The 25435-nt window shown below is 43.7% G+C and overlaps 1 protein-coding gene and 1 long non-coding RNA gene across 2 annotated transcripts in view; one reads left to right on the plus strand and one right to left on the minus strand.

Annotated features, from left to right (window-relative positions):
- Window positions 1-18849, minus strand: part of LOC134729877 (uncharacterized) — an 82634-nt gene extending 63785 nt beyond the window's left edge. Inside the window, exon 1 of the long non-coding RNA XR_010111385.1 lies at window positions 18683-18849. This is a non-coding gene — a long non-coding RNA (uncharacterized LOC134729877). The remainder of the gene's footprint in view (window positions 1-18682) is intronic.
- Window positions 18057-24071, plus strand: BHLHE40 (basic helix-loop-helix family member e40). The gene is made up of 5 exons (XM_008956604.4): window positions 18057-18686; window positions 18850-18919; window positions 19189-19296; window positions 20268-20391; window positions 21714-24071. Exons 1-5 carry the CDS (start codon window positions 18607-18609, stop codon window positions 22568-22570), a joined length of 1239 nt encoding a protein of 412 aa, XP_008954852.2. The 5' UTR covers window positions 18057-18606; the 3' UTR covers window positions 22571-24071.
- The last annotated feature ends 1364 nt before the right edge of the window (window positions 24072-25435 follow it).

The following is a 25435-nucleotide window of genomic DNA, read 5'->3' on the forward strand; positions in this document are numbered from 1 at the left end:
TTTAATAAAAGCACTAGGTGTTTCTAATGTATGTAAAGTTTAAGAACCACTGCTCTAGAACAGCCACTAAAAATACACCACAAGAAATACAGCTAAAAACAAGAGATAAAATGGAATGATTAAAAAATGCAATATGGGGCCAGGTGTTGTGGCTCATGCCTGTAATCCCAGCACTTTGGGAGGCTGAGGTGGGTGGATCACTTGAGGCCAGGAGTTTGAGACCAGCCTGGCCAACACAGTGAAACTCCAACTCTACCACAAATAGGAAAAATTAGCTGGGTTTGGTGGCACACACCTGTAATTCCAGCTATGGGGGAGGCTGAGGCATGTGAATTGCTTGAAACCATGAGGCAGAGGTTGCATTGAGCAGAGACCGTGCCACTGCACTCCAGCCTAGGCAATAGAGTGAGACACCATCTCAAAAAAAACAAAAACAAAAAACATAAATAAAAATAAAAATGCAATATAGGCTGGCCACTGTGGCTCATGCCTGTAATCCCAAGACTTTGGGAGGCTGACATGGGAGTATCACTTGAGGCCAGGAGTTCAAGACCAGCCTGGGCAACATAGTACGACCCCATTTCAAAAAAAAATTAATTAAAAAGAATGCAGTATACCAAAAATGAGGCAAGAAAGTAGAAGCAGAAACAAAGAATAAAAGGGATAAGTAGAAAATAATACCAATATGGGAGAATTAACTCAGATTAGTAATTATATCAAATATAAACATATTAAACACTTAAAAGGCAGAGATTGTCAGATTAATATAAAAGTAAGATCCAACAATATGCTCTTGACAAATACAAAATTATAAGGAAATAGTTTAAGGCTAAGTACAGTGGCTCATGCCTGTAATTCCAGCACTTTGAGGCCAAGGCAGGAGAACTGCTTGAGGCCAGGAGTTTGAGACCATCCTGGGCAGCGCAGCAAGACCCCATTTCAGGGGTGTGGTGAGACACGCCTGAAGTTCCAGCTACTTGTGAGGTTGAGGCAGGAGGATTGCTTGAACCCAGAAGTTCAAGGTTACAGTGAGCTGTGATTTCACCACTGCACTCCAGCCTGGGCAACAGAGTGAGACCCTGTCTCTAAAAAACAGAATAAAATAAATACAATATAAAAAGTCATAGTTTGAAAGCACAAGGGTAGAAAAAATATACCACACAAACATTAAGTATAAAAAAGCAGGTGTGGTTATATTAATATTAAGATAGGCTTCAGAATAATTATATTACTAGAGGTAAAGAGGAAAAGTATTAATGATAAAAGAGAAACTCATCAAAAGGATCTATCAATACTAAGTGTGTATGCAATTACGAATGGACTTCCAGCCGGGTGTGGTGGCTCATGCCTGTAATCCCAGCACTTTAAGATGCTGAGGTGGGTGGATCACCTGAGGTCGGGAGTTCAAGACCGGCCTGACCAACATGGAGCAACCCTGTCTCTACTACAAATACAAAATTAGCCAGGCGTGGTGGCGCATGCCTGTAATCCCAGCTACTCAGGAGGCTGAGGCAGGAGAATCACTTGAACCTGGGAGGTGGAGGTTGCCGTGAGCCAAGATCATGCCATCGTACTCCAGCTGGGGCAACAAAAGCGAAATTCCGTCTCAAAAAAAAAAAAAAAAAAAGAATAGAGTCCCAAAATGCAAAAGCAAAATTTGACAGAAACAGACAAATTGACTGGGTGTGGTGGCTCACACTCTAATCCCAGTACCTTGGGAGGCTGAGGTGGGAGAATCCCACTTGAGGCTAGGAGTTCAAGACCAGCCTGTGCAAAACAGTGAGACTCTGTCTCTACAAAACATAAAAAAAAAAAAACAATTAGCTGTGAATAGTGGTACATGCCTGTAGTCCCAACTACCTGGGAGTCTGATGTGGGAGGATCACTTGAGCCTACGAGTTTGAAGTTATGGTGAGCTATGATTGCGCCACTGCACCCCAGGCTGGGTGACAGAGTGAGATCCCATCTTAAAAAAAAAATAGAAAGAAAACAGAAAAGAAAAGAAAGAAATGGACAAATCTACAATCATAGTTGGAGTGATTTTTAAGACTCTTGTCTCGGTAATTGATAGGACAAATAGACAAAAAACCAATAGAGATATATTATATTTGAGCAACACTGTCAACCAACTTGACTCAATTGATTTTATAAAATGTTACCACAAATGTAGAATACGCATTTGTTTGTATTTGAACCCACATAAAACATTCATTAAGATGGATTATATGCTGGGCAATGAAAGACGTTTTAATAACTGTTAAAAATTAAAATCTGGCTGGGCATGGTAGCTCACATCTGTAATCCCAGTACTTTAGGAGGCTGAAGCAGGAGGATTGCTTGAGTCCAGGAGTTCGAGACCAGCCTGAAGAATATAACAAGATCCCATCTCCACAAAAAATACCAAAATTATCTGGTCACAGTGGCACATGCCTGTAGTACCAGCTACTTGGAAGTCTGAGGCCATGATTGTACCATTGCACTCAGCCTGGGCAACAGAATGAGACCCTCTCTGAACAACAAAAACAAAAAATTAAAATCTAATACAGTTTATCTTCTGACCAAATAGTAATAAATTAGAAATCAATAATTAAAAGATACCTGGCACGACACACCTATTTAAACATCTAAAATTAAAAATAATGACAATACAAAATGCTAGTAGGGATGCAGAGAAACTAGATCTCTCATGCATTGCGATGGGAAATATAAAATGGGAGCCTACCAGCTGGTATAGAAGGGAATGGGTAGGAGGAACTGGGTGCTGACTCATTCAGCACTGTCCCTTTTCTATACTGCTGATACATCCCATGGTTCTGAGAAGCCTTATCTCAGTCTATTTGGAAGAGAGGGAGGAAGAGAAGGAAGTAACCCAAAGTACTACTCATTCATCCTTGCATATTGATTAGTTAAAGGGATAATTAATTTTATGCTGAAGAGAATTTGACAGATTTTGAAAATGAGTAAAGGCAAAAAAAATTTTTTAGCCTTTATTTTGCCTGTTGGAATTTTACAGAGTCAAAGTCGGCAGAATAAGAAAATAGCTCTTCAGGAGGGCTGACCCTTAAAGAACTGCAACATAGTTTTGGAATTGTGGGGAAGAGAAGAATGACTGAGCTGAGGAGTAATAACAGGAGAATAAAGTCTTGAGTAACTTAAAAAAATAAAAGTTAATAAATAAATAAATAAATAAATAAATGGTACAGCTATGCTGGCAAATAGTTTATCAGTATCTTAAAAAAATCTACATTACAAAATGACCTAGTAATTGCATTCCTGGGCATTTATCTCAGAGAAAAGAAAATTTATATGCACACAAAAATGTGTACATAAATTTTTATAGCAGATTTGTTTATAGTAGCCCAAAATTGGAACAATTCAAATCTCTTCGGTGGGTGAATAAGTAAACAAATTATGGTACATCCATATCATGGAATACTACTCAATGATAAAAGAGAAACTTACTACTGATACACAAAACCACTTGGATAAATCTCAAGAGAATTATACTGAGTGAAACAAAGTCCATCTCAAAGGTTATATATGATGTGATTCTATTTATATAACATTCTTCTTAAATTTTTCAATATTTATTTTTAATTTTTTAATATACAGACAGGGTCTGTATGTTGCCCAGGCTGGTGTCAAACTCCTGGCTTCAGGTTATCCTCCTGCCTTGACCTCCCAAAGTGCTGAGATTATAGGCATGAGCCACCATGCCTGGCCTATATAACATTCTTGAAATAATAAAATTACAGAGATGGAGAATAGATTGATTGCCAGGGCTGTGGGACAGGTGAGAAGAAGGGAATGGGTATGACTATGGAGGGGTAGCATGAGGGAATTTTACTGTGATAGAACAGTTTTGCATCTTGGTTGTGGTGGTGATTACACTAATCTACACCTGTGATGAAATTGCATAGAACTATATATGCACCTACATATAAGTTGGATGCATGTAAAACTGGTGAAATATGAATATATACCTGTGAATTGCACCAATGTCAATGTCCTTGTTTTGACATTGTATTATAGTCATGTAAGATTTTTACCATTGGACGAAACTGAGTGAAGATACATGGAAATTCTCTGTATTATGTTTGTAATTTCTTGTGATATTATTATCATTATTATTTGAGACAGGCTCTAGCTCTGTCACCCAGGCTGGAGTGCAGTGGCATGATCTCGGCTCACTGCAACCTCTGCCTCCTGGGTTCAAGTGATCCTCTCATCTCAGCCTCCTGAGTAGCTGGGACTATAGGTGCGTGCTGCTATACCTGGCTAATTTTTTTTTTATTTTTTCAGAAACAATGTTTCACCACATTGCCCAGCTGGTCTCAAACTCCTGAGCTCAAGCAATCTGTCCGCCTTGACCTCCCAAAGTGCTGGGATTACAGGCATGAGCCACAGCACCCAGCCTATAATTATTTTAAAAGAAAAAGTTACCTGGAAAATTCATAAATATTAGGAAATTAAGCAACACTCTTGTAAATAAACTATAAATAAATGAAAAATTACAAAAAACATTAGAATACATTTTGACCTAAACAATTTAAAAAAATCAAACATACCAAACATTGTGGAATGCTATGAAAGCAGTGCTCAATGAAAAATTTTAGTTTTAAATGCCTTATTAAAAGTAAGTAACAGGGACTGGTTCCACGATGGCCAAATAGGAACAGCTCCAGTCTACAGCTACCAGTGTGAGTGACATAGAAGACGGGTGATTTCTGCATTTCCAACTGAGGTACCGGGTTCATCTCACTGGGACTTGTTGGACAGTGTGTGCAGCCCATGGAGTGTGAGCCGAAGTGGGGCAGGGCATCGCCTAACCTGGGAAGCTCAAGGGGTCAGGGAACTCCCTTTCCTAGCCAAGGGAAGCCATGACAGATGGTACCTGGAAAATCAGGACACTCCCACCCTAATACTGCGCTCTTCCAACGGTCTTAGCAAAGGCCACACCAGGAGATTATATTCCATGCCTGGTTTGGTGGGTCCCATGACCACAGAGCCTTGCTCACTGCTGGCACAGCAGTCCAAGATTGGACTGTGAGGTGGCAGCAAGGCTGGGGGAGGGGTGTCTGCCATTGGTGAGGCTTGACTATGTAAACAAAGCTGCCAGGAAGCTCGAACTGGGTGGAGCCCACCACAGCTCAAGGAGGCCTGTGTGCCTCTGTAGACTCCACCTCTGGGGGCAGGGCATAGCTGAACAAAAGGCAGCAGAAACTTCTGCAGACTTAAACGTCCCTGTCTGACAGCTTTGAAGAGAGTAGCGGCTCTCCCAGAACGGAGTGTGAGATCTGAGAATGGATAGACTGCTTCCTTAAGCGGGCCCCTGCCCCCTGAGTATCCTAACTGGGAGACACCTCCCAGTAGGCGCAGACTGACACCTCATAAAGCCGGGTGACCCTCTGAGACGAAGCTTCCAGAGGAAGGATCAGGCAGCAACATTTGCTGTTCTGCAATATTTGCTGTTCTGCAGCCTCTGCTGCTGATACCCAGGCAAACAGCGTCGGGAGTGGACCTCCAGCAAAATCCAACAGACCTGCAGCTGAGGGACCTGACTGTTAGAAAGAAAACTAACAAACAGAAAGGAATAGTATCAACATCAACAAAAACGACATCCACACCAAAACCCCATCTGTAGGACACCATCATCAAAGACCAAAGGTAGATAAAACCACAAAGGTGGGGAGAATCCAGAGCAGAAAAGCTGAAAATTCTAAAAATCAGAGCGCCTCTTCTCCTCCAAAGGATCACAGCTCCTCACCAGCAATGGAACAAACCTGGACGGAGAATGACTTTGACGAGCTGACAGAAGTAGGCTTCAGAAGATGGGTAATAACGAACTTCTCCGAGCTAAAGAAGGATGTTCGAACCCATTGCAAAGAAGCTAAAAACCTTGAAAAAAGATTAGACGAATGGCTAACTAGAATAAAGAGTGTAGAGAAGACCTTAAAGGACCTGATGGAGCTGAAAACCATGGCACAAAAATTATGTGACGCATGCACAAGCTTCAGGAGCCAATCTGATCAAGTGGAAGAAAGGGTATCAGTGATTAAAGATCAAATGAATGAAATGAAGAAAAGGAGAAGTTTAGAGAAGAAAGAGTAAAAAGAAATGAACAAAGCCTCCAAGAAATATGGGACTATGTGAAAAGACCAAATCTACATTTGATTGGTGTACCTGAAAGTAATGAGGAGAATGGAACCAAGTTGGAAAACACTCTTCAGGATATTATCCAGGAGAACTTCCCCAGTCTAGCAAGGCAAGCCAACATTCAAATTCAGGAAATACAGAGAACGCCACAAAGACACTCCTTGAGAAGACCAACCCCAAGACACATAATTGTCAGATTCACCACGGTTGAAATGAAGGAAAAAATGTTAAGGGCAGCCAGAAAGAAAGGTTGGGTTACCCACAAAGGAAAGCCCATCAGATAACAGTGGATCTCTCAGCAGAAACTTTACAAGCCAGAAGAGAGTGGGGGCCAATATTCAACATTCTTAAAGAAAAGAATTTTCAACCCAGAATTTCATATCCAGTCAAACTAAGCTTCACAAGTGAAGGAGAAATAAAATCCTTTACAGACAAACAAATGCTGAGAGATTTTGTCACCACCAGGCCTGCCTTACAAGAGCTCCTGAAGGAAGCACTAAACATGGAAAGGAACAACCAGTACCAGCCACCACAAAAACATGCCAAATTATAAAGACCATTGATGCTAGGAAGAAACTGCATCAACTAACGAGCAAAATAACCAGCTAACATCATAATGACAGGATCAAATTCACACATAACAATATTAACCTTAAATGTAAATGGGCTAAATGCCCCTATTAAAAGACACAGACTGGCAAATTGGATAAACAGTCAAGACCCATCAGTGTGCTGTATTCAGGAGACCCATCTCACATGCAGAACACACATAGGCTCAAAATAAAGGGATGGAAGAAGATCTACCAAGAAAATGGAAAACAAAAAAAAGCAGGGGTTGCAATCCTAGTCTTGGATAAAACAGACTTTAAACCAACCAACAAAGATCAAAAGAGACAAAGAAGGCCATTACATAATGGTAAAGGGATCAATTCAACAAGAAGAGCTAACTATCCTAAATATACATGCACCCAATACAGGAGCACCCAGATTCATAAAGCAAGTCCTTAGAGACCTACAAAGAGACTTAGACTCCCACACAATAATAATGGGAGACTTTAACGCCCCACTGTCAACATTAGATAGATCAACGAGACAAAAAGTTAACAAGGATATCCAGGACTTGAACTCAGCTCTGCACCAAGCGGACCTAATAGACATCTACAGAACTCTCCATGCCAAATCAACAGAATATACATTCTTCTCAGCACCACATTGCACTTATTCCAAAATTGACCACATAGTTGGAAGTAAAGCACTCCTCAGCAAATGTAAAAGTACAGAAATTACAACAAACTGTCTCTCAGACCACAGTGCAATCAAACTAGAACTCAGGATTAAGAAACTCACTCAAAACCACGCAGCTACATGGAAACTGAACAACCTGCTCCTGAATGACTACTGGGTAAATAACGAAATGAAGGCAGAAATAAAGATGTTCTTTGAAACCAATGAGAACAAAGACACAACATACCAGAACCTCTGGGACACACTTAAAGCAGTGTGTAGAGAGAAATTTATAGCACTAAATGCCCACAAGAGAAAGCAGGAAAGATCTAAAATCGACACCCTAACATCACAATTAAAAGAACTAGAGAAGCAAGAGCAAACACATTCAAAAGCTAGCAGAAGGCAAGAAATAACTAAGATCAGAGCAGAACTGAAGGAGATAGAGACACAAAAAGCCCTTCAAAAAATCAATGAATCCAGGAACTGGTTTTTTTGAAAAGATCAACAAAATAGATAAACCGCTAGTAAGACTAATAAAGAAGAAAAGAGAGAAGAATCAAATACACGCAATAAAAAAATGATAAAGGGGATATCACCACCAATCCCACGGAAATACAAACTACAATCAGAGAATACTATAAACACCTCCATGCAAATAAACTAGAAAATCTAGAAGAAATGGATAAATTCCTGGACACATACACCCTCCCAAGACTAAACCGGGAAGAAGTTGAATCCCTGAAGAGACCAATAACGGGCTCTGAAATTGAGGCAATAATTAAGAGCCTACCAACCAAAAAAAGTCCAGGACCAGAAGGATTCACAGCCGAATTCTACCAGAGGTACAAAAAGGAGCTGGTACCATTCCTACTGAAACTATTCCAATCAATAGAAAAAGAGGAATCCTCCCTAACTCATTTTAGGAGGCCAGCATCATCTTGATACCAAAGCCTGGCAGAGACACAACAAAAAAAGAGAATTTTAGACCAATATCCCTGACGAACAGTGATGCAAAAATCCTCAATAAAATACTGGCAAACCAAATCCAGCAGCACATCAAAAAGCTTATCCACCATGATCAAGTTGGCTTCATCCCTGGGATGCAAGGCTGGTTCAACATACGCAAATCAATAAACGTAATCCGTCATATAAACAGAACCAAAGACAAAAACCACATGATTATCTCAATAGATGCAGAAAAGGCCTTTTGACAAAATTCAACAGCCCTTCATGCTAAAAACTCTCAATAAACTAGGTATTGATTGGACATATCTCAAAATAATAAGAGCTATCTATGACAAACCCACAGCCAATATCATACTGAATGGGCAAAAACTAGAAGCATTCCCTTTGAAAACTGGCACAAGACAGGGATGCCCTCTCTCACCACTCCTATTCAACATGGTGTTGGAAGTTCTGGCCAGGGCAATTAGGCAGGAGAAGGAAATAAAGGGTATTCAGTTAGGAAAAGAGGAAGTCAAATTGTCCCTGTTTGCAGATGACATGATTGTATTTTTAGAAAACCCCATCATCTCAGCCCAAAATCTCCTTAAGCTGATAAACAACTTCAGCAAAGTCTCAGGATACAACATGAATGTGCAAAAATCACCAGCATTCTTATACACTAATAACAGACAAACAGAGAGCCAAATCATGAGTGAACTGCCATTCACAATTGCTTCAAAGAGAATAAAATACCTAGGAATCCAACATACAAGGGATGTGAAGGACCTCTTCAAGGAGAACCACAAACCACTGCTCAGTGAAATAAAAGAGGATACAAACAAATGGAAGAACATTCCATGCTCATGGGTAGGAAGAATCAATATCGTGAAAATGGCCATACTGCCCAAGGTAATTTAGAGATTCAATGCCATCCCTATAAAGCTACCAATGACTTTCTTCACAGAATTGGAAAAAACTACTTTAAAGTTCATATGGAACCAAAAAAGAGCCCGCATTGCCAAGACAATCCTAAGCAAAAAGGACAAAGCTGGAGGCATCACGCTACCTGACTTCAAACTATACTACAAGGCTACAGTAACCAAAATAGCATGGTACTGGTACCAAAACAGAGATATAGACCAATGGAACAGAGCAGAGCCCTCAGAAATAATGCCACATATCTACAACTATCTGATCTCTGACAAACCTGACAAAAACAAGCAATGGGGAAGGGATTCCTTATTTAATAAATAGTGCTGGGAAAACTGGCTAGCCATATGTAGAAAGCTGAAACTGGATCCTTTCCTTACACTTTATACAAAAATTAATTCAAGATGGATTAAAGACTTACATGTTAGACCTAAAACCATAAAAACCCTAGAAGAAAACCTAGGCAATACCATTCAGGACATAGGCATGGGCAAGGACTTCATGTCTAAAACGCCAAAAGCAATGGCAACACAAGACAAAATTGACAAATGGGATCTAATTAAACTAAAGAGCTTCTGCACAGCAAAAGAAACTACCATCAGAGTGAATAGGCAACCTACAGAATGGGAGAAAATTTTTGCAATCTACTCATCTGACAAAGGGCTAATATCCAGAATCTACAATGAACTCAAACAAATTTACAAGAAAAAAACAAACAACCCCATCAAAAAGTGGGCGAAGGATAGAACAGACACTTCTCAAAAGAAGACATTCATGTAGCCAAAAGACACATGAAAAAATTCTCATCATCACTGGCCATCAGAGATATGCAAATCAAAACCACAATGAGATACCATCTCACACCAGTTAGAATGGCAATCATTAAAAAGTCAGGAAACAACAGGTGCTGGAGAGGATGTGAAGAAATAGGAACAGTTTTACACTGTTGGTGGGACTGTAAACTAGTTCAACCATTGTGGAAGTCAGTGTGGCGATTCCTCAGGGATCTAGAACTAGAAATACCATTTGACCCAGCCATCCCATTACTGGGTATATACCCAAAGGATTATACATCATGCTGCTATAAAGACACATGCATGCATATGTCTACTGAGGCACTATTCACAATAGCACAGACTTGGAACCAATCCAAATGTCCAGCAATGATAGACTGGATTAAGAAAATGTGGCACGTATACATCATGGAATACTATGCAGCCATAAAAAATGATGAGTTCATGTCCTTTGTAGGGACATGGACGAAGCTGGAAACCATCATTCTCAGCAAACTATTGCAAGGACAAAAAACCAAACACCGCATGTTCTCACTCATAGGTGGGAATTGAATTAGAACACACGGACACAGGGCAGGGAACATCACACACTGGGGCCTGTTGTGGGGTGGGGGGAGTGGGGAGGGATAGTATTAGGAGAAATACCTAATGTAAATGACGAGTTAATGGGTGCGGCACACCAACCTGGCGCATGTATATATATGTAACAAACCTGCACGTCGTGCACACGTACCCTAGAACTTAAAGTATAATAAAAAATAAAAAATAAAAGTAAGTAACAAGAAGAAAAGTTTAAAATCACATTACCTTGCATCACAAGAAACCAGAAAAAGTAGAGCAAATTAAATCCAAAATAAGTAAAAAAAAAAAGAAAAAAAGAGAAAATTAATGAAATATAAGATGAACAAACAATAGAGAAAATCAATAATATCAAAATTTCGATCTTTGTAAAGTGTAATAAAATTGATAGGCCCCTTAGCAAGATAATCAAGAAAAATACATACATTAACAAAAATTTTTAAAAGGAGTGAAAAGGGGTTTATCACTACTGACTATAAAATTTGAAACTGATAAAACTTTATACCAATATATTGGCAAATTTAAGTGAAATAGACAAATTTCTTAAAAAACACAAATGAACAAAACTAATGAAAGAAGAAATTAAAAACTAAATAGCCTAATATCTGTTAATGAAATTATATTCATAGTAAAAATCTTTCCCCCAAAGAAAACTTCAGGCTCAGGTGGCTTCTCCATTTAAGGAAGAAATATTACCAATCCTACACAAGCTCCTTCAGAAAAGAAGTAATATTTCTCCACTTGTTTTATAAGACCAGCATTATCCTGATAAAGTATTAAAGGCAAAAAAGAAATTTAAAAGATCAGAAAAGAAGTAAAGCTGTCATTGTTCACAACAACATGTTTGCGTATGTGAAGAACCCTACCAAAAATACTACTCAAACTAATAAATGAATTTAGCAAGGTTATAGATACAAAAATTGACTGCATTTCTATATACACTCAATAAACAATTGGGAAATATTTTAAAATTTACAGGCATATTTAAAAAAATCAAATAGCTAGGAAGAGATCTAACAAAAGATGTGTAAGACCTCTCCATAGAAAACTACAAATATTGCTGAAAGAAATGAAGATGACATAAAAAAAATGGAAAGCTATACCATATTCATAGATAAGAAGGCATAATATTGTTTAAATGTTCATTTTTCCTAAGCTGATCTATAGGTATGATGCAATTCCCATAGAAATTCTAGCAAGCTTCTTTGAAGAAAGAAAAAAGCTGAATCTAAAATTTATATGGTAATGCAAAGAACCCAAAATAGTCAAAACAATCTTTTTTTTTTTAGATGATCTCACTCAGGCTGGAGTGCAGTGGTGTGATCTTGGCTGACTGCAGCCTCCGCCTCCTGGGTTCAAGCGATTCTCCTGCCTCAGCCTCCTGAGTAGCTGGGATTACAGGTGCCCACCACCATGACCGACTAATTTTTGTATTTTTAGCAGAGACGGGGTTTTACTATGTTGGCCAGGCTGGTCTCACACTCCTCACCTCATGTGATCTGCCCACCTCAGTCTCCCAAAGAGCTGGCATTACAGGCATGCCAAAACAATCCTTAAAAAGAACAAAGTTAGAAGATTTACACCATCCAATTTTAAGATTTCTGTAAAGCTCCAGTAATCAAGATAGTGTGGTACTGGTGAAACCTAGACAAACAGACCAATGAAACAAAACAGAAAGTATATAAATAGAACCACACAGATATGGTTGATTGATTTTCAACAAAGTGGTGAAGTAAATCCGATTGGGAAGGGAAAGTCTTGTTAAGTATTGCTGGAACATAAAACTGAATCTTGACTCTTCTTTCACTCCATAAACAAAAAATTATTTTGAGACAGATCACAGACCTAAGTAAAAAATCTTATCTATAAAGTTTCTAGAGAAAAATATAGTATCTTTCTGACTTGAGTCATGCAAAATTTTTTGATAAAGACCCACACACAAGCTGTAAAAGAAAATACTGATAGATTGGACTCTACCAAAACTAAAAATTCTACTCATAAAGGACATCATAAAATCGTGTTTCTGACAAAGCACTTGTAATTAGAATATATAAGGAACTCCTAAAAGTCAACAATATAATGGCAAAGTTGCAGGATACGAGGTCGATATAGAAAATTGGATTGTATTTCTATATACAACAATTATAAAGGTAAGTAATCCAATTTAAAAACTAAGCAAAAGATGTGGACAAATACTTCAGAAAATAAGATATACCAATGGCCAATAAGCATATGAAAGAGTGCTCAACTTCATTATCAGGGTAATGCAAATTAAAATGACAATAAAATATTATTTCATACCCATTAGAATGGCTAAAATTTAAAAATCTGTCTACCCTAAATGTGAGTGAGGTTGTGGAGCAGCTGGAATTCTCATACATTGTTGGTAGTATTGTAAAATGGTAACACCTCTTCGGAGATCTGTTTGGCAATTTATAATAAAGTTCACCCATATTTAATCTGCGACCCAAGAATTCCACTCCTAATATTTATCCAACATAAATGAGAACATACGTTCACAAAAGAACTTGTACATGAATGTTGATAGCAGCTTCATTCATAACAGCCCCAAACTGGAAGCAACCTGAATATCCATTAACAGGGAACTAGATAAACTGTGCTATATGTGTATGATGAAATACACTCAGCAATAAAAAAAGAACAAAATTCTAATACATGTGCTATATGGTAGGTTCTCAAAACTATATTGACAGAAACTTTGAAGAGTACATTCATTTATACGAATCTCAATAATGGACAAAGTTAATCTATAGTGATAGAAATCAGAAAGTAATTATGGGGGTTGGGGGATTGATTGGAAAATGATATATAAAGAAACTTTCTGGGGTGATAAAAATGTTCTGTATCTTGTGTGGGGCAGTGGCTACATAGGTGTACATTTACCAAAAATAATGTACCAAACATTTAAGATCTGTATTTTATGTTTACCTCTCAATTAAAGAATTAAATGCAGTTATTTTTTAAAAGAGCAGAAAATGAGAAGGTTGATTATAAATAGGGAACAAAGGTAGGAATTAACAGATGTTTTCCTGAATGGAGACCTCTATACCATTAAGTCCAACCAGGATCAGCAATTTTATTTAACATTTTTGTAAGTTATTTGGAAGATCTTCAAGTGTGCACATGCCACTGATCTCTTTCTGGTGGGGCCAAGCCAAAAATACAACACTATCTCTAGAGTAAGGCAAGTTTTTATTTTTTATTTATTTTGAGACGGAGTCTCACCCTGTCGCCCAGGCTGGAGTACAGTGGCATGATCTCAGCTCAGTGCAACCTCTGCCTCCTTGGTTCAAGCGATTCTCCTGCCTCAGCCTCCCAAGTAGCTGGGACTACAGGCGTGCAGCACCATGCCCAGCTAATTTTTTAATTTTCTTAGTAGAGATGGGGTTTTACCATATTTGCTAGGCTGGTCTTGAACTCCTGACCTCATGATCCACCTGATTTGGCCTCCCAAAGTGCTAGGATTACAGGCGTGAGCCACTGTGCCCGGCAGGCAAATTTTTAAATTTCAGGTCATGATCCATTGGTGAGTGGTGAGATCAACTTAGTAAGTCATGACCTGAATACTTTTAATAAAACAGATGAGACTAAACTAGAAAATATCAGAATGTATATAATAAGAGTGAAATATTGTTCTGTGAAATTTTTGTCTGAAATGCATTGGATTGACTTTTTTTTTTTTTCTCCCCCTGAGACGGAGTTTTGCTCTTGTTGCCCAAGGTGGAGTGCAATGGTGTGATCTCGGCTCACTCACTACAACCTCTGCCTCTTGGGTTCAAGCAATTCTCCTATCTCAGCCTCCTAAGTAGCTGGGATTACAGGCGCCCGTCACTATGTCTGGTTAATTTTTGGTATTTTTAGTAAAGCTGGGGTTTTACCATCTTGGCCAGACTGGTCTCGAACTCCTGACCTCAGATGATCCGCCCGCCTTGGCCTCCCAAAGTGCTGGGATTACAGGCATGAGCCACCACACTCGGCCTGATTGACTTCTTTCTAAGTGGCTCAATTTTTTCTTTTTTCTTTTTTAAGAGAGCAATCGTTACTCAGGAGTATAGGAGAGAGGGTAGTGGTCACTTATTGCTATAGCCTAACCAAGCTTTGGCTGCCCTATGCTTAAATATACTTAAGATGTGTGTAAAGACATACGTGTGTGTATTGAGACATGATGTAAAATGTATTTCTTACTGTGAGCTGAGATAAAAATTTTTGAGGCTTCATAAGCAGGTAAAAAGTGATATCTGAGCAAGCAAGTTGTGGGGATGTATAGGGGAGCTTGGGGCTCTAAATTCTTGCACAGGAAGGGCCCGGGAGTTACTATAGATAGTAACAGTATAGACTCATTCAGCACACAGTGTAAGGCCACCAAGATGCTGAGTCCCAATAGGAAAGAAGAGAAAGATCCCATCTTTCTCTTGTACGAAATTATGTTCTCTCCCCACTTAGAAGAGACAAAACAGCAGGGACGGCTACAAAATGGCAGAATTACCCAGTGCAGCTGCTCAGTGCCACATTGCACAACTCCAGAGGGTGCTCTCACACAGACTGCAATGTGAATAGCTCCCCCTGGAGTTGAGCGGTGCACAACTCAAACAACCCTACCAGGCAACCGTAAGTATAGTGATTAAGAGCACAAGTTTTGGAGTCCAACAAACCTGGGGGCTTGTCTCAGACTGAATCCCAGACTATATAACCTGGGGCAGGTTATTTAGCCTCCTTGAGCCTCAATTTTCCAAACAGAATATGTTATACATCCCTAGGGCCTATTTCAGTGTCTGGCATTGAATAACAATAAACACGTGTCAAATGCATCGAGCTAATACTAGTACCTGCCTAAAAGGTGGTGGTGAGGAGCAAAGAAATTGACATACGAAAGGTTTTCAATATCTACAAAAGATGACAGACTGAAATAGTAACATTCTCCAGGATGGAAAGATCTATGCCACGTAGGAATTGTTTGTTCAAATTATTATTTTTTAAAAGCCATAAGCTATGGAGAGAATAACAGAGTTTTGTTTTTTTTTTAATCCTGATACGGTGGAAGTCTGGTAGGATGGGAACAGTTCTTGAAGCTTGAGGATACATTCGGAACAAATAAAAAGTAGGAAATGCATACATTTTGTTATTTACAGTTGTAGGGCAGGTAAGGGCAAAACGTATTGATAAACTCAAAGAATTTTAAGAATGATATTGTCATGAGCCATGAGCCATGGAAGCTGCAAGGTTTGGGCTCCCTCCTGCCATCGGGTGGGGGGTGTCGGCGGGAGGGGGTACGTGTCCTGTCCTCTCCCAGTGCTTATTTCCTGCTGGAACCGTGGTTTTGACGCAGCCGTGACAGCTCTTCATCCTTATTAAAATCACACAATGAAGCAGGTCGCCCAAGATTGAAAGCGCGTTTCCAGGGCGGACTCCGGTCCCCGCCTTTGGCCAGCAAAAGTACATTCTGGCTGGGAGGGATCTCTGAGCCCCGAAGTGAGGTCATGCCAGTTAGCAGTTAGAAAAGGAGGCATTTCTCACACTTGCTAAAGGGTTTGACGCTTGTGAAATATAAACAGGAAGTGGGAGCTCTCCAAGGCGACCTGAAGGAAATACACTGCCAGTTTGGTCAACTTGTGAATGCCAGTTCTCTAGGTCGTCAAGGACACTGCCAGTTAAGGCTGACCCCCTAACTGCACCCGAGGCTACTACTCTTCGCCCAGTCTCGGCAGTGACCCCATTTTTTTTTCAATCCTTCCCACAGCCAGGTCACTCAGCAGTGGGGTGACTGACCCGAAGCGCAGTGGGAAAGGCTTACAGTCATCTCTCAACTCCCCGAACTTGCAGGGCAGGGGAGCGCAGAGGTCAGTGAAATCCCCAGCCAGGCCTTATTTTAGTCATGAGTTTCCACTGGCTCCCTCCTCTGACTGTATCAGCGGGGCTCACACCGCGGGATTGGAGTTTCAGCTGTTTTCCCTGCTCCCGGCTGAGTGAGAAGGTCACAGAGCCCGGACTTTTCCGGGGGAGGTGGGTGGGGCCCTCCGGCAGCCTAAGTGAGATTGCAGAGATCTGGGGCCGCTGGAGGAGGTCTTTCCGCCCCGGGCTTGGGGCTTTGGGTTAGCTTCTCCCCCGCTTCTCTACCTAGGCATCTCGGTTACAATTAAATTAAAAACAAAACACAAAGCAACACAAGTTCTCATTTTTTTCCCCCCTCTGTTAGCCAGTGGCCTCGATACAATTTTCCCAGGGCTGCCTTTCCCTTATTGCTCAATGTAACCTCTTCCTAGAGGTTCTGTAAGTTCAAGGGCAGGATCCGTGTCGGATTCATCAACAAGTACAGCGCCTAGCACAGAGTAGGGGGCTCAAGAAATACGTGTCGACTGCACGATTGCTAAGATTTCCCTGTAACAGGCGGTTTTTTTCTTGTCTCTCTCATCCCTCCTGCCCTGGGTGCAGACCGCAAACAGCGCCGCCGAACTTCCCAACAGGCAGGGAGAGGGCCGATCCGGGCTGGCGCACCACGTCCCCGGGGTCTCAGTCCCTGGGTCAACGCAGAGAGGCTCGCGGTCCGCGGTGCTACGACCTGAGCGCGGCCACGTGAAGCGTCACGCCCTGCGCTGCTGCAGGGCAGGCGCCGCCGCCGCGGTTGTGTAACGCTGCAGCCGGAGGGGAGGCGACCCGGGCGCCTCTGCTCCGGAGGGGGCAGCGGAGGGAGGGAACGCCGGGCACCGCGCCCGGTATCTTTCTGTGCTTGACTGGCCGGGAGGAAGGGGGTGACACTGGGGCACCCAGGGGGCTGCGCAACCGGGTGCCCGCCCGCCCGCAGGTTGTGCCCAGGAGCGGAGCTCCTGGGAGCGAGGGGCCCTCGGCTCACACCCTCCACGGTCAGGTGCGCGCGGCGTGCTCGGCGGCAGCCTCAGCTGCCCCTGCGCTTGGCCGTCGGCCCGCTTCCCATGGGGTGACATCCGCCCCGCCCCTCGGTCCCTCCCCAAGGCGGGCAATTCCTGGACGCGAGGGTGAGCAGTGGGGGCAGGGAAGCCAGGACGGAAAGAAACCCCAGCCTCTGGGGAAGGCTGGGGGGCCGGGCGACTCCCTCCGCTGCGCGCCGGTTCCTCCAAGCGGGCCGGGCGGGGGAGGAGGAAGAGGGCTGGGCTGGAGCTAGCAAGGGGATATTCCTCTCCCGGCTTGAGTCAGACGCGGGCGGATCCGTCCTCCCCCGTTCCCTCCCAGGAGACGGGAACTTACTTCATTTCCCTGGGGCAGGTTCGCCCACGTTACCAACTTCTCCCCCTCCCCCAGCACCCCCGTCCCTTCCAGCTTCCGCGCCCCCCACCCAACTGGGCAGGACCCAGGTCGTGCTGCCACCCCCTCTTCGGGGAAAGGCGGCCGCAGCCGCAGACACCTGGGGGCCGGGGCTGGGGGTGGGGGCTCCCTAGCAGCCGCCGGAGCGTTGTCCAACACGTGAGACTCATGTGATGAAGCCGGGGGAGGGCGGGCAGGTCGCTCCTTCCCTCCCCGGCAGTGGCCAGACGTGCCTGGAGTCACAGGGTAGAACACGTAGCTCCAACCCACCCACTCGCTCCCATTTAACCCAGCCCGCAGCCTCTCCATTACTCCTCGGCTTGCCCCCCCACCCCCCCACTCCGCCCTAACCGCCCCCCCCTCACCCGCTCCCTCCCGCCTCCCCGCCCGCCCCACTTCTCATTCACTTGGCTTGCACGGCGCAGACCGCGCAGGGAGCACACACCGCCAGTCTGTGCGCTGAGTCGGAGCCAGAGGCCGCGGGGACACCGGGCCATGCACGCCCCCAACTGAAGCTGCATCTCAAAGCCGAAGATTCCAGCAGCCCAGGGGATTTCAAAGAGCTCAGACTCAGAGGAACATCTGCGGAGAGACCCCCGAAGCCCTCTCCAGGACAGTCCTCATCCAGACGCTCCGCTAGTGCAGACAGGAGCGCGCAGTGGCCCCGGCTCGCCGCGCCATGGAGCGGATCCCCAGCGCGCAACCACCCCCCGCCTGCCTGCCCAAAGCACCGGGACTGGAGCACGGAGACCTACCAGGGTAAGTTGGCACTCCTTGGCCCTTCAAGCCTCAACTCCAGCCCCATGTTATGCGCCACTCTCAACTTGGAGCAGCTCCGGGCGCACCGGGAGGTTCTTGCCCGGCAGAACGCCTGCAGCCGTGCGCAAGCAGTCACGACCCTTCCTGGTCTCTCTTCCTGCAGGATGTACCCTGCCCACATGTACCAAGTGTACAAGTCAAGACGGGGAATAAAGCGGAGCGAGGACAGCAAGGTAAGCAAGTGCACCCCTAGGGACCCTGCGCTCAGCCCCTCGCGCGCGCTGAGTTTCCAAGAAAAGTTTTCTCGCTTTGAGGTTGGCGAGGGGATGCAGGGTGTGGGCTCGGTGCCTCTTCTGAGTGACTTGGAAAAGAAAGGGCAGACGATGGTTCTGGGTGCTACTCTGCTACTCTGCTCCTCTGCCGGACTGTTGCTGCGGGGCTGGGAGGATAGGCTTCTCATCTCCTTCCCCAAGCGCCCACCGCCTCCCCGTGCGTCTTGCAGGAGACCTACAAATTGCCGCACCGGCTCATCGAGAAAAAGAGACGTGACCGGATTAACGAGTGCATCGCCCAGCTGAAGGATCTCCTACCCGAACATCTCAAACTTACAGTAAGTGAGAAGCTGGCCCCTTTCCAACCCAGTCCTTTGCCCAGAGGGCGGGCGGGTCACTCGCCGCCTGCAGGTTCCGCGGGGAACTGCAGACCAGACTGGCGGATCAGAGCTGGCGGGTGGCTCTGCGGTGGGGTCCTCCTCCACAGTCCTGGCGTTTTCGGGCTGACTCATGCAAATGAGGCGAGAACCACTTGGACCTCTCCAAGTTGGCTCCAACACCAACTGGCCTTCCTTTTCAGGAGTTTAACTTCTGGTGATTTTCAGGATTCCCTGGTTTTTCTCACTTAAAGGAACACGCCAAGAAACACACACATTTTATTTACCCCTTCCCCTCTACCACTCCCCCCACCTTTTTTGTTGTTAAATAAGGGGACTTGCTTTGGTGTGTGATTTTTACGGCCTGTCCTTTCTTGACAGTAGCCCTCGGCTACTTCGCAGCCTTTGGTTGGGGAAATGGAAAAAAAAAATAGTATTTCGGGAGGAACAAAAAAGCCTGGATGAGCTGGAAGTTCTGAAAGAGTGTAAGGAAAGAAGTAGGGAAAGCCTCTTGGCTGCCAGACATAATAGAGGTCCCTCTCTGAGTTGACACCACTGCAGGAAAATGTTCTCTCTGGATTCCCCTGAGTTAAGGTCGGCAGAGGCTGCTGGAGAAATTTACCTGTCAAAGGATTTTCCTGAAGTAGTTGCAGCTTCCAAACTGCCTCCAAAGATAGGTGGCACCCGTTTTTAAAAATTCTTTAATTATATATATATTATATATATATATATACACACACACACACACACACACACATATATATGAGTGTATCTGTCTATCTTTTTAAAAGCATGACCTACAGACTTAAAACAGCCAACCAGGAAAGACTATTCCACTTTTTTTTTTCTTTTCTCATTTCTCATTGCTAATAAATGTCCCAAAGGTGGGACTTCTCTGACCTCACCGCTGACTAAGGCTCTTTTCCTTCCAGACTTTGGGTCACTTGGAAAAAGCAGTGGTTCTTGAACTTACCTTGAAGCATGTGAAAGCACTAACAAACCTAATTGATCAGCAGCAGCAGAAAATCATTGCCCTGCAGAGTGGTTTACAAGCTGGTGAGTGCTGATTCTGGCTATCCTCTCTTTAAGAGTTTGAGTGCAAATAGAGAGCCTGTGGGCTCAACATCTGATGCAATAAACATTACTGCAACAAATTGCTTATGCACGTTCATTGGGGGAGATGCAGTTTTATCTTTCCTAAAAGGTCAGACTTTTCATTTGAAATGCAGTGTGCCACCTGGCATGAATACGTATTAGTGAAATGATAAGATATTCCTGTGGCATTTTAGCTTGAGAGTCTCTGGGTTCTGGGAGATTTCCCTACTCCCTTTTAAAATGCCAAGGCACCTATAATTTGCATTGTGGGTGTTTTACAGTTGGTCTTCTTAGCCCTCTTTCATTGGAGAAGAAATCGTGGGTATGCCCCAGCGTTTTCCTGTTTCTTTGCTTCCTTGTCACTTGGTGTGTGGTGTGATCCTGGCAGGATACAGCAGGAGTTTTTCCTGCATTTCATGTGGTTCCCTGAATAGCCACTAGGTATCTTGGTGAATTGCACAATCTAGCGAAACCACTGAAGTTTCATCATTCGTTTCTACTGACTTCCAGATCATCGGAGTCACCTTCTAACCTTCTAGTCTCACTTCTTCCAAATAATACTGTACAGACTGGGGAGAATTATTCTACCCACTCCCTCATTTCATTCTTGTCTGCCTTCCTCTCGAAGGCTCGTATGATGAAAATTGCAAAAACCCAGCAAGTGCTTCTGCCTGTTTCCTCATTCAAAATAGGAAGATGGTCATACCTAATGTCTTGAGGATCATGGATAGAATATATGGAGAAGACATAGAAATAGCCTAATTAAAGGTCACAGCATGACTGCAACTTTTACAAATCATTGAAAATAAGTTTACTTTAGGTGATTATTGTTTCTTCATTCTTTTCCTCATTTTATAACTATCCGGCCTCTGCCCATTTTGCCACGGTGCAGTGTTGTATGCATTGACTCTTAGGTTTATAAATACATCAGAATGTTCTTTGCTGCCTCGCTTACATGGAAAACTCACAAACCACCTATACAATCCAAAAGAGGGGAAACAGCTCATCTCATATTAATTATGGTCCATTTCCATGATAGGATATTATGCAACCATTAAAAATCATATTTTATCTGAGTGTTAGTATATGGATTATTTTAATTATTTATACTTTTCAGTGTAATTCTTCTCTGAGCATACTACTTTTGGAGGTGGGAACACAAATCAGTAAATGCGTTTTTTTTTTTTTTAACAAAAACTAAAGCACCTGGTTTTTTGGAGTATAGGTTCCAGATGCGCCACAGGCCTTCTGAAACGTTTTCCTTCGGATTTTTCTTTCCCCAGGTGAGCTGTCAGGGAGAAATGTCGAAACAGGTCAAGAGATGTTCTGCTCAGGTTTCCAGACATGTGCCCGGGAGGTGCTTCAGTATCTGGCCAAGCACGAGAACACTCGGGACCTGAAGTCTTCGCAGCTTGTCACCCACCTCCACCGGGTGGTCTCGGAGCTGCTGCAGGGTGGTACCTCCAGGAAGCCATCAGACCCAGCTCCCAAAGTGATGGACTTCAAGGAAAAACCCAGCTCTCCGGCCAAAGGCTCGGAAGGTCCTGGGAAAAACTGCGTGCCAGTCATCCAGCGGACTTTCGCTCACTCGAGTGGGGAGCAGAGCGGCAGCGACACGGACACAGACAGTGGCTATGGAGGAGAATCGGAGAAGGGCGACTTGCGCAGTGAGCAGCCGTGCTTCAAAAGTGACCACGGACGCAGGTTCACCATGGGAGAAAGGATCGGCGCAATTAAGCAAGAATCCGAAGAACCCCCCACAAAAAAGAACCGGATGCAGCTTTCAGATGATGAAGGCCATTTCACTAGCAGTGACCTGATCAGCTCCCCGTTCCTGGGCCCACACCCACACCAGCCTCCTTTCTGCCTGCCCTTCTACCTGATCCCACCTTCAGCGACTGCCTACCTGCCCATGCTGGAGAAGTGCTGGTATCCCACCTCAGTGCCAGTGCTATACCCAGGCCTCAACGCCTCTGCCGCAGCCCTCTCTAGCTTCATGAACCCAGACAAGATCTCGGCTCCCTTGCTCATGCCCCAGAGACTCCCTTCTCCCTTGCCAGCTCATCCGTCCGTCGACTCTTCTGTCTTGCTCCAAGCTCTGAAGCCAATCCCCCCTTTAAACTTAGAAACCAAAGACTAAACTCTCTAGGGGATCCTGCTGCTTTGCTTTCCTTCCTCGCTACTTCCTAAAAAACAACAAAAAAGTTTTTGTGAATGCTGCAAGATTGTTGCATTGTGTATACTGAGATAATCTGAGGCATGGAGAGAAGATTCAGGGTGTGTGTGTGTGTGTGTGTATGTATGTATGTATGTGCGTGTGCGTGCACATGTGTGCCTGCGTGTTGGTATAGGACTTTAAAGCTCCTTTTGGCATAGGGAAGTCACGAAGGATTGCTTGACATCAGGAGACTTGGGGGGTGGGGGGGTTGTAGCAGACGTCTGGGCTTTTCCCCACCCAGAGAATAGCCCCCTTTGATACACATCAGCTGGATTTTCAAAAGCTTCAAAGTCTTGGTCTGTGAGTCACTCTTCAGTTTGGGAGCTGGGTCTGTGGCTTTGATCAGAAGGTACTTTCAAAAGAGGGCTTTCCAGGGCTCAGCTCCCAACCAGCTGTTAGGACCCCACCCTTTTGCCTTTATTGTCGACGTGACTCACCAGACGACGGGGAGAGAGAGCAGTCAGACCGAGCTTTCTGCTAACATGGGGAGGTAGCAGGCACTGGCATAGCACGGTAGTGGTTTGGGGAGGTTTCCGCAGGTCTGCTCCCCACCCCTGCCTCGGAGGAATAAAAAGAATGTAGTTCCCTACTCAGGCTTTCGTAGTGATTAGCTTACTAAGGAACTGAAAATGGGCCCCTTGTACAAGCTGAGCTGCCCCGGAGGGAGGGAGGAGTTCCCTGGGCTTCTGGCACCTGTTTCTAGGCCTAACCATTAGTACTTACTGTTCAGGGAACCAAACCAAGGTCTGAGAGATGCGGACACCCCGAGCGAGCACCCCAAAGTGCACAAAGCTGAGTAAAAAGCTGCCCCCTTCAAGCAGAGCTAGACTCAGTTGTCAATTCCATCCTAAAACTCCTTTTAACCAAGCTTAGCTTCTCAAAGGCCTAACCAAGCCTTGGCACCGCCAGATCCTTTCTGTAGGCTAATTCCTCTTGCCCAACGGCATATGGAGTGTCCTTATTGCTAAAAAGGATTCTGTCTCCTTCAAAGAAGTTTTATTTTTGGTCCAGAGTACTTGTTTTCCCGATGTGTCCAGCCAGCTCCGCAGCAGCTTTTCAAAATGCACTATGCCTGATTGCTGATCGTGTTTTAACTTTTTCTTTTCCTGTTTTTATTTTGGTATTAAGTCGTTGCCTTTATTTGTAAAGCTGTTATAAATATATATTATATAAATATATTAGAAAGGAAAATGTTTCAGATGTTTATTTGTATAATTACTTGATTCACACAGTGAGAAAAAATGAATGTATTCCTGTTTTTGAAGAGAAGAATAATTTTTTTTTTCTCTAGGGAGAGGTACAGTGTTTATATTTTGGAGCCTTCCTGAAGGTGTAAAATTGTAAATATTTTTATCTATGAGTAAATGTTAAGTAGTTGTTTTAAAATACTTAATAAAATAATTCTTTTCCTGTGGAAGAGAAAGATGGTCTCCTGAGTTTTTAAAAATAGCTCAATTGGTGTGATATGGCTGACTCCCATGTCCTTCTTTCTTGGCTGAAGCAAACCAGTTAATCTCAGTGTAATTTCATTCAGCTTTTCATGTGCTTTGTATTCAATCAGAATAAGCTTAGTCAACTTGGCAGGTAAATATTGGTTCAATTTTTGTTTAACCCTTGCCAGGGGTTCACGATCATCCTCTACCTTTTTCCAGAGTTAAGTAAAAAGCATATTTTCCCCTGCCTGCTTTCATCGTGGTCCTTGGAACTTGACAGAAAACCAAGGTATGACACCGTGGGCCGCAGTGTCTGGGGAGCCTGCTGGAGGGAGAGGCACATTGAGAAAAGATTTACTGGATTATTATGCAATGCTAATTGATGCTGGGATAGCACCTCTTTGCCAAAGCAGTCTAGCTTTTTCAAATCTAGCAAGGTCTAATGGATTTGCCATATCCTGTCTTATTCCTGCTGGAGGCAACATTCCATAATTATTTTCTACATCCTTCCTGGACTTCCTCTCCGGTGTGTTTGTGCGTGAATGAATATTGGGTGTTCCTTCGACAAGTGCTCTTATTTAAAAAAAAAAAAAAAAAAAAAACCATGGGAAAGGTGGGAAATGACCCTGTCGTGTATTTTTGCCTCTCTCCTTTGCCTTGATTTGCAACATTCCTGTGGGATACTCCCTGTCAGAGGTGTCCTGATGTTTCCTGATGGCCAGCGCCTGACTCAACACGCTCCAGCTCCCAAAGCATCCCAATCTGCCAGAACTCCCTGGTTGTCTGGAGTACAGCAGGGAAGCTGCCCCTAGGGATTTCTTAGCCAGGCAGAGGCTCCACCTGACCATGAAGACTGTTTGCTTCACATGTCACCTTCCCTGTCTCCTGATGGGCCAGCAGGTGAAAGTGAGCATTGTCTGCTTGTGCTGGATGCATATGGAATGCACATAACTGTCCCCAGGCCACAGGCTGTTGTGCAAGGAGCCGGGACCAGGAGGTGGAAGCCTGGCATCAATAGCTGGTGGTCTATCACCTCCCTCTCCACGCCTGCTTTTGACTAGATAAAATAAGAATCCCGAGCCCTTCTCACAAGTCCCAGTGCAGGCAGATGGCAAATTCTGTAAGCCACTCTTTCTCCCAGTCCAACGCCTGGGCTTCCAGGTCTCACGCCTGTGAAACACCTCAATTGCTCCATGAGTTGCCAGACCTCTCTAGCTAGACTTTTTTGGAAAAAAACCCAACAAATCAAACTTACCCTGGTGATATAGCCGGGGGTTGAAATCAAGACCAAACTCTTTTTGCATAACCCTCTTTTTTTCCTAGGCCACTGCAGGAGGAGTAGCTATGGGGAAAG

The sequence above is a fragment of the Pan paniscus genome, chromosome 2, assembly GCF_029289425.2.
Source record: "Pan paniscus chromosome 2, NHGRI_mPanPan1-v2.0_pri, whole genome shotgun sequence".
Classification (NCBI taxonomy): Eukaryota; Metazoa; Chordata; class Mammalia; order Primates; family Hominidae; genus Pan; species Pan paniscus.

Coding starts and splice junctions, on each gene's coding strand:
- BHLHE40 (XM_008956604.4), top strand. CDS start 18,607: ATGGAGCGGATCCCCAGCGCGCAACCACCCCCCGCCTGCCTGCCCAAA. Junction 18,920..19,188: donor AGCGGAGCGAGGACAGCAAG/GTAAGCAAGTGC, acceptor TGCGTCTTGCAG/GAGACCTACAAATTGCCGCA. Junction 20,392..21,713: donor GCAGAGTGGTTTACAAGCTG/GTGAGTGCTGAT, acceptor TTCTTTCCCCAG/GTGAGCTGTCAGGGAGAAAT.